General features: G+C 47.2%; 1 protein-coding gene across 1 annotated transcript; it reads right to left on the bottom strand.

Annotated features, from left to right (window-relative positions):
* Positions 1-1,815: 1,815 nt before the first annotated feature.
* On the bottom strand, positions 1,816-9,636 carry AHSA1 (activator of HSP90 ATPase activity 1). Its single transcript, XM_069597185.1, has 10 exons — positions 9,398-9,636; positions 9,103-9,277; positions 7,535-7,725; positions 5,829-5,911; positions 5,295-5,412; positions 4,168-4,256; positions 3,185-3,313; positions 2,626-2,727; positions 2,326-2,377; positions 1,816-2,209 (listed from the first exon to the last, which is right to left on the bottom strand). Exons 2-10 carry the CDS (start codon positions 9,180-9,182, stop codon positions 2,037-2,039), a joined length of 1,017 nt encoding a protein of 338 aa, XP_069453286.1. The 5' UTR covers positions 9,183-9,277; positions 9,398-9,636; the 3' UTR covers positions 1,816-2,036.
* Between the last annotated feature and the right edge of the window lie 132 nt (positions 9,637-9,768).

The raw sequence follows: 9,768 nt of genomic DNA, 5'->3' as shown, positions 1-9,768 counted from the left end.
CCTAGGTGTTCTGGAATTGGTAATTTCCCAGCCAGGTGTGAAAGTGGTCCTTCTTTGTCACCAGTCTCTGTGTTAGAAGGGTTAGGATCCTTTTGTGGGTTTTTGTTTTTGTTTTTTTTTTTGCCACACCACATAGCATGTGGTATCTTAGTTCTCTGACTAGGGAATGAACCTGTCCCCCCTGCATTGGAAATGCTGAGTCTTAACCACTGGACCACCATGGCAGTTGGACAGAGTTCTTGATTTGCTACAAGCTAGAGCCCGGATACTTTGTTTTTTATAAAAGTACTTTTTGGACCCCCAGGCAGCAGACATAATGTCCAATTAGACAAAGATTGCTTCAGTCCAGCACTTGTTGAGTAATTCAAGCCAGGGGGTGGGAGGATCTTGGAGCGTCTAAATTATCCAGACCAGTACTGACTTTCTACTTTAATTACATTTTGACCAGCTCATATTGGTAGGATTAGCCTGCAGGCATCCATGCCACTTAATAAAACAGGCAAAAATAGATGAAGGAAATAGCTGTAGCTGCAGGGGATGGTGTCTGGATCAAAAGATGCTGACTCACACTGGGGTGGACCCAGGGCGGGGCTTGTCCTGGAAATGACCCTCCCTGTACAGGTAGTTGGGCTTCACAGGTGGTGCTAGTGGTAAAGAACCTGTCTGCCATCGCAGGAGACATGAGACGCAGGTTTGATCTCTGGATCAGGAAGATACCTTGGGGGAGGGCATGGTGACCCAGTCCAGTATTCTTGCCTGGAGAAACCCCATGGACAGAGGAGCCTGGCAGGCTACAGTCCATAAGGTTGCAAAAAGTTGGGACACAACTAAACACGCATGCATGTAGGTAGTTTTTCTCTACCGGGAACACGGCAGCCTGGACCCCACTGTCAGTAGTGGTCAGTGCTCAGAAGCTTGTTTAATGGAACCAGGTATTTAAAAATACTCTAACAAGGATTTTCAATTTTTCCTCTTTCTGGGAGTAATAGGCCTGGAATGTCCTACTCCGGGACGGATGCCTAACATACTAGAAATGTAGCTGCTGCTTTGTGGGGATGAATGCAGTGACAAGGCAGTAGACAAGTTTGGACTTGAACACTGGCTCTGCAGTGTGTTCTTGTTCCAAACCCTAACTCTGCTAAATTATCTGTGGTAGGATCTGGGGTATCCATTAAGAAATACAAGGACTAGGTTCTTGTAAAACAGAAATGGTGGTAGTATCTATTTCACAGTGGATTACCCTGGTGGCTCCGATGGTAAAGCGTCTGCCTACACTGCAGGAGACCCGGGTTCAATCCCTGGGTCAGGAAGATCCCCTGGAGGAGATGGTCACAGGGAGATTATGGGGGCTGATGAAGCTACTTAAGGAAACTGCTTAGTACAGTGTCTGGAACGTAGAGACTGCTCAATAAACAGAACCTCAGTGAACAGAAACCCAAGACCCACGGGGTGGGGAATCTCTGCATCTCAAACCAGCACCTGGTGATCATCTTTTTGCAAGAGGGTAAGCAGCCATGGGGAGTAGGAGCCCCAGGATGCCACCTCCACCAGCCATGGAGTTTATTGGTACTGTTTACCACAGAGTACCATTGCCACCCCTGCCAGGCTATGTTTGACTGCCCTTTTTTGCCAGTCTTCAGTATGAAAAGACGTGAGCTCAGGAATGCTTGCTGGTGAGAAGCAGGCTCTCTTCATGCCTCTGGATTACATTTAGCCAGAAGGAGACAAACCCCCCCCCCCTTTTTTTTTTAAGTTCAAAACCTTCAGGGGAACTCTTATACCAGCCACCCCATCAACACAGGTTCCAGACATGCATGTTTTTTAAATTACGTTTATTTAGCGTATGTACACATAAAAGAGAAATCACCCTCTGTTCCCACCCAGCAGAAAACATGCACAAACCCAAGGTATACATGAAGGGACAGGGCCCCAGCCCCAAGTTAGTGGTTGGGATGGTGCAATCCTGTGAGTCACAAGCCCTGGTCAGGAGAGGGCTGGACTGAAGTGTTGAGCAGGCAGTACCCCCGCTGCGGGGCCTAAAACAAGCGCGCACCATAGCCAAAGGTCTGTTTGATGCCTTCAAAGTAGTACCGCTGCCAGCCCTGCCTCGTCCTCTCCTCCTCTGGGGCAGGGATGCCTCGGCCTTCCATGCACAGCTCAGTTTCTCCATTCTTATCGATGAAGGTCAAGGTGATGATGGCAAAGTGCCCTGGGGAAGGCAGAGGGGAGAGAGGTTTCAGATCCAGGGTTTCCATAGGGGCCTGAGGCGAGGGGGGAAAGAAAGGGTTCTGGGGGCAACAGCAATGAACATACATGCTTGCTTACCTTCTGGCCAAGATTTAAACCTCCACTTCATTGCAATGTATTTCTCAGGGACCTGAAATAATCAGAGAGGTCAGCCGTTTTGATGTTTGCTTTCTCCCAGAAGAACTAATTTTACCCCACGAAGGAAAAAATTATAGGAAAGTGAGAGAGTCCAATTGTAGCATTCCTTTGAAAAACAAATGAGCTTTTACTGACCCAAGAGATTAAAGTCTTAAATTTTATCTACAGAGCAGGAAAGAAAAAGGCCGGGAGCGGGGAGGGAGGGACACGTTATTCTTCTAAGCCGATAGAGGAACTCACCAGATCAGTGAATTCTCCAGAGACATTGCCGTCTACCAAGTGAAACTTGCCACCTTTGTCTGCTTCCAACACAGCAGGAGCGTGGGTGAAGGCCTGAACGAGCTGCAGAACAAAAGGAGGCAGGGAGCTGTGTGGCTCTCAGGGGGACCCAGGAGAAATGCCAGCTGACACCTGCATGCCTCAGCTCCCAATTCCAAAGACAGTACTCTGCCCAAGAACCAGCTTCAGGTTCTCTGCTGTTCCAGTAGAGACCACGCTTCGACTCAAGTAATTCTTTCTAAATCCAGGATGCCATTACATTGGGTCCATTTACTTTTCTAACATGAATGATTCCAGCTGTTCCCACTTATAGGACCCAAAATTAGTACAAGGAAAAAAAAGGCAAATCCGCTCTAATGAGTGGTGGCTTGAACAAACATGTCTTTCCTTTGCCTCTTCGTGAATGAGGAAAGCCTCATGGTTCCACTCGCACTTTTCTGCACAATGACAGGATATGCCCACAACTCTAGTCACCTGGAACGGCAGACGCCAGGAGCTGCAAGGACAGGACTATACTTACCTCTTGGGTGGTAAAAACTCTATAGAGCTCCTCTGGTGATGTCAGGAAGCTTTCTCTAAGGGTGATCTTACAAGTGGGGATTTTGACACCAACAGGTCTGGCCTGGCTTTTTGAAGGAGCAGACTTAGCCTGTGGAAGTGGCAGTGAAACTGTCAGTTTAGAGAGTACTGGTGAGACCTCACTTCACAGGGCTGCAGGGACACACTGCCATTCACTCTCACAAACCTTGTCACCTTCAAGGCTAAATTATTCCAGGGGGTCAGAGGAAATTTATGTGCGTGGGCATTTCTGTCAGGAGGGGAATTTTCTCAGCACACCTCAATGGCACTCTGGGTGAAAGAAGAGGAGTGATGCTTATTTAAAAGCCCACTGCCAAAGGACACACCGAATCACTATATACTTCTGAAGAGTCCTGTGTAATCCTCAAGCAGAATGTCTGTTTAAATAGCTGGAAGCAGCACCCCCAGAATATCCTTCCGAGTGCTGACAAAGGGGCAAGAGGGCTGAAAACCAAGTGCTGAAGCCAAACCAAACAAGCGCCAGCTCCAGAGAAAACCGTTTGTTCTCCCTTCCAATGGGATGAAATCAGCTTCCTGTTAGGTGAAGTCAGTGACCTAAGTAACCTCTGATACTTTGATGAGACTTTTAATATCAAAGGATGAGATGCAGATATATGATTTTAGATGCATACAGGGGAACCTGTGTTCATAACTTCCTCACTGGTGTTAAATGCCAGTTGGACTCTGAAGCCCCTGATGGCTTGATGGCTTCCATTTGCTCTAGGGGTCTGTCATAAATGAATAAAAACCAGGTTAAAGATGGGACGACAGACAACTACATTCTGTGGACCCTGAAAAGCAGCACCTCTGGCTCGGAGGTTAGGGTGGGAGAGAAAGAGCTGAGATACAGACTTAAGGAAGAGGCAGTGTCTCAACTCCCTTTCCAGAGAGCCTCCCGCCCCACCACGCAGGGATACTGGTTACCTTGCGCTCCTCAGTTTTCAGTGCTGGTGGCCCGGCTGGGTCTACTGACTCTCCATTCATTGTAGGCAAGATCATACCCTGCGTGAACTCTGAAAAGATAAAATCCAGCTCTTGGAAGTTATTTCTCGGGAGCTGAGATTTGGGGCTTCTCCGTAGTTCACAAACATGGCCGTCCTAACTCAGGAGGAGTCAATGGCAACAGGAGGAGGAGTCTATCCGTTTTACGCCTTTCCCTTTGATCCATGCCAGAGGGGTACCTGAGTGCACCCTATAGAATGTAGTATGGTCACTGGGATTACTTGAAACCCCTGACTCAATTAGAAGCATGACAACTTGTTTAAATGTGTGTGAGGTCTACTGCGGATGGCAGCCAATGAATGCAGTGGCACTTCCAAAGCCTTCAGGAGTGGGGAAGGCGCTCGCAGCCGCATGTTTCATCCTCTCTCCACTCTGCGCGCCTCTGTAGGACAGCCACAACTATCAGGGCATCAGAGCACCGGTTCCCACCTCTACACGGGCTCCCTCTGATGGTCACCAGAGGTACTCCGACACCCAGACCAGACCACATGGGCAAAGCTGGAGTTCTGGGGGACAGCTGAGAGGACTACTATTCAAGTAAGCCTAAAAACAGTCCAGGACTGTGCTCAATCTGGAGATGCCAGGTCTTTAGATCAGTGAGTGCAACAGAAATACCACCTCAGCCTCAAATGTAACATTATATTTTCCAGTAACCACCCTAAAGTGTTAAAATGGACAAGTGAAATTAATTTTGACCACATTACCCTAATATATCCATTCTACTATTTGTGTGTTGTCAAATCAGATAACTGAGATATTCCTCTTTTTAAAAAAATACGAAGTCTTCAAAATTTATTGCATATTTTATACTCACAGCACATCCCAATTTGGACTGCCACATTTCACGTCCTCAACAGCCAATGCATTAGACAACACATCTCTAAATCTTTCTCTTATTCAAACTTTACAGACTGATTTCAAGATGAAATAAGCCTTCTCCGCCCAAATTTCTACTCATTTACTAAAGAAAGAAATGTCAAGCCCCTTAATTAGCATCTGACAGGTGGAAAACTATCTTCTCAAGGCACTCATAACTACTCAAAGGATACCTGTTTTGAGGGTGCTGATGTAAATTCCCATTGCTTCTCTTAGAAGTTTCACCCCTTCTTCCTTCATTAAGGCCACGAGATTTGTGTCAGGCTCATCTTTGGCAAGGCTCACACTAATCTGAATGAAAGATCAGAATTAGGTGGTAAATAGCTTGAGAAGCACCCACATTGGAGGATGTAGGTGCTGAGTAGTCAGATAACCGCTGACAATTTGCAAAGGAAATGCATGACGATTGAGGTATTTGTACAATCCCCATGAGTGTTTCTTCTCGAGGTCTCTCTGCCACCTACTGCCAAGATAAAAGTGGCTAATGTTAAAACTCACACCACTCACTAAAGCAAAGTAACTGAATAAGCATAAACTGCTTGGGAAGCTCCTAATGGCACCACAGACCCAGAAAGTCATCTGCAGACTGGGGTTCTGAATGCTTAGGCCAAGCCTGGTCTGTAATCTTGAATGACAGGTCATTTTTCTCATCTGAGAGTAAGAGGATGTAGGAGACTCAGACAGATGAGGAATTAGAAAGCACAAACCTCCACTTCATCCACGCTATTTTCATCAGACAAATTGGGGATCTCCACATGGCCCTTGTACTGCACTCCAGACTTAGAGGTACCTGTCAAAAGTAAAGCAGCCTTATCAGTCTCCTCCTCTTCAGGCTAACTCTCCTGCTCTGCACGTGTAACTACTATTTTGCTTATGCTTCTTTTGGACAACTGAACCCACCTTCTTTACTCTGAGAGAAGGTGGCTGCCACACTAGATGCAACCATTGCCCCCCTCCCTGAAATGTCTTTCTTCATCAGATTTCTGGAGACTAACTGTGTTACCAGTGTGAGACTAAGAGCTACGTGAATTTAGCACTAGCATGAATTCTGCTAAGGAGGACCTAGGTTAACAGCTAATACTGGCAGTTTTGCTAAAATGCTTGTTTTGAAAATACAAATTTGTTCCAATGCTATAGGTATATTAAGTGACAATTTTATTATAATACGAATTTCTTATTTGCTTATGTGCACTTTCATCCACAAAGAAACCCAAACAGAGATAAACAGAGCTGTATAGGAAAACACAAAACACACGTCTCAAACATTTATCTGACAGCGACCTCACTTCACCATGTGTGTTAGGAGCCACACCATCCACGACTGGTGTTATAATGCTCTTCCTGATTTCCCGTGACTCTCCCTCCATCACCTGACAATAACCCACGTGCCTCAGTGCCCCTGATGCCCACTTTCAAAAGCAAACCTCAGGTTTTTATCAAGGTAAAGCACGATATTTGTCAAATGATTTACGTATTTCTTATGATTTAACACGTGTAAACTGTGCCACCAATTTTTACATTCCTAAATTTAAAAAAATATCACTGATGAAGCTTTTGAGCATCCTGTCATGTCCCTAACCCTATCTTCCCTATAAGCTCTGTGTTTTTTGTTGGAAGATTCTGCATAGTGTGGTGAATTTTAGAAACACGTGTCACGTTATAGCAGAACTGACTGTATTTCAAAGTTAACATGTATTTATCTTTACCTCTCTAGGCCTCAGTTTCTCAAATCTATAAAAAGGAGGCTGGGAAAGATGATACCTATGGTTTCTTCCAGACTGCTATGCTTTAATTAAAAAAAAAAAAAAAGACAAAAATACATTTTGCCCCTTTGTTACCATTCACTTGATAAGAGTTTACATGTTTTGCCCCATACATGTACTCTTTTAACTTTACTGTCTTTCCTTCCTGTCAGGACCATCCAAGGATGGCCCCAATTCTATCCTAATATCCTCACAGAAGAGACATTAGGCTAGAGAATAAAACCGGCCCCAGTTATAATCACATGCAAGCAGCATTACCACAGCACTCTAAACTATTAGGTTCACACTGGAATTAAAAAAACAAAAGCCAAAAAACTCCCATAGCCTACTTTCAAGTCATCCGAGAGGCAGAAATAGCTAGTCTGAAAAATGTCACACTGTATGCTCCCAAACAGGGCAAGGCCCAAAGATTCAGCAGCCCAGTTGCTACATCGGTAGGGACTTGTGAGACCCACAGAGAGGAGACCCATTTAGTGTCCTGCGGTGGCAGAAAAATTTCAACATTCGATCCTGCTTCCTACAGAACTCTAAAGCAGCACTATCTCCCTCGAAAAAAGTTCATAACCTCTCAAAAACTGTTCTCCCTGGCTCCTGAATAGGTCAATCAAAATGCGGTTAACCCCTGTCCTAAAAGCCAAGCACAGACTTACCTGTCCAGTTTAGTTTGACGCTCCACTCATAAAAGAAGATAAGTTTGCCTTTGCGATTGTTAATGGATGCCTCTCCATCAAGCTTACTCACTTCTGTCACCTCGCACTTGCCTTCCTCATTTTGCACACGCACAGCCAGGAGCAGTGTTTTCAGCTTATCTGTGGACCAGTTCGAAGCATCCCTCTCTGTCCTGCAAAACAGAAACAGAGCTATGGGCCAACAGCCAAATGAAGGATACACTGCTTGCTCTATGCAAGAGCACCCAAGGGTACAGGGAGGCTGGAAAAGAACATAAAACTCTCAGCCCCACTCCACCATGTCCACAAACGTGTTACTCTTTTAGGAAGACCAGGAGTCCTATACTGTTAATAAGGACTACTGCTGTATAGCATGGTTTCAAACTTAATGGAAAATTCTGCTTTCCTTTCTCAGCATGATGGTGCTGGGGTCAGTACTGAATACTTTAACATGGCGCCCCCGTCTGACCAAGTGGAAAACTGCGCTTCTGAGGTTAGGAGCACACAGAGGGCCACAGGACGCAGTGCTGAGCTAAAAGGTCCAGTTAAGAATAAACCAATAGTCTTGATCTCATTAGCGCAGTGTTTTGACCTATCAAATTCAGGCTGTGTGATAAATTTTGTGCCCTCCAAATGGCCCTGAAAACAATGAATGTCCAGGGTTTCAAAACAAAAATTAAAGGCAACCACTCTATGTTAAGAGGAGAGGACGCAGGCTGAAATACAAAGGAACACTATCTACCTTCTAACTTTCTAACGAATAAACAAAAGTAAGATGTTTTACATCAACAAAAGTAAGTTTTACAACAAAGTAAAACTACAGTTTACGTACAAAGTTCAGTGGACTCAAAAAGAATAAGAAAATATTATTTGCAGAACATTTCATGAAAGAGAGTAGGTTTTTAAGAGTGGTTGGATTATAAACTATGATTGCCCGGCAACCAGCGGCAGTCCTTGGAGAGACGATACAAGCAATTTAACAGTTCCGGGTGAGAGGCCACGGCGCCTTGGAGCATCACTCAGCTCTGAGCACCTGCAGAACACGTTCTAAGACCTGGCTTTCTGGAGTGAGGCAGCGATCCCTTACGACTAACTTTTAATTCCAGCCGAAAGTCGAAAAAATAGTAACTCCAACCCTCTCGAGCCTAACACTGCAATCTCTCAATACTATACACGGCAGTTTTGGGTCTCAATGACGCCTCCGGCCACGTGTGAGAAGCATCTCTCCGCTCAGGCTGAATGCAGCAGCCGGGGTTGGGGGGGGCCCTACGTCCTCCTGTGTGAAACCCCCTCGGGCTGGGATGCAGTCTTCTACATCGTCCCCCCCCACCCCACCCCCTGGCTTCCCTTCCACCCCATGAAACGGAGGTCGGAGGCTGGAGGGGCCTGCGACTTACGGACCCCTGGAGACAGGATGGACTCATGCCCATCTCCAGGCAGGCAGGGCTGCCCAGACCCCAGCAGTGTCCCGGTCAAGGTTCCAGGGTACCCCCCGGCGCAACCCCCGACCCGGCCGCAGCGCTCCCGCGGCCTGGCTCGCTGGCCCTCACCAATGCCAGTTGTTGACGTTGGTGGCGTCCGCCCGCTCCTCCACGATCCAGCGTGGGTCGCCCTCACCCCACTTGGCCATCGGCTCTCCTATCGCGCCGCCACCAGCTCCCGAGCAGCCACAGCCACAGCCTCAGGACAGCCCGGTCGCGGCCGCCCGGCAGCGCCTGGAAACTACTAGAAGAAGCTGCAAGATCCTCCTGGCTTGCTTTTCCCTCCACCCGCCCCGCCCCTCCCCGCCTTGACTTCCGGCTCCGCCTCCCTCCCGCCGGGTACGTCGGCTACCCCTCGCCGGACCTTCGCTTCCGTCTGTTGTAAGGATTCCTTCACACGCCTTCGAGTTATGTCCTGAAAGGCCCGAAAGGCGACAGCTCACACGACCATTCCTCACCCACAGAGATACACAGGACACGTTTCATTGTTTCCCTAAACCCTTCATCGGCCCCGCTTGGCCTCACGGGAGTTGTAGTCTTGTCGAGTGATCCACGGGATAACCTCGGAAGGTCGAGCTGAAAGGAGAGGAAACGGGCTTAGGCGAGGTGCGCTGGGGATTCTGGGAGTTGTAGTCAAGAGGCCGCCGCGGCCTGTCCAGGCAGAACCTGATTGTAGAGGCGGAAGGAACTACAACTTCCAGCATGGCGTGCGGCGCCTGTCTCGACCCTTGGTTC

Source organism: Ovis canadensis, chromosome 7 (genome assembly GCF_042477335.2).
Source record: "Ovis canadensis isolate MfBH-ARS-UI-01 breed Bighorn chromosome 7, ARS-UI_OviCan_v2, whole genome shotgun sequence".
Classification (NCBI taxonomy): Eukaryota; Metazoa; Chordata; class Mammalia; order Artiodactyla; family Bovidae; genus Ovis; species Ovis canadensis.
Note: the sequence above shows the minus strand (reverse complement) of the source record. Positions and strands in the feature narration are given on the sequence as shown.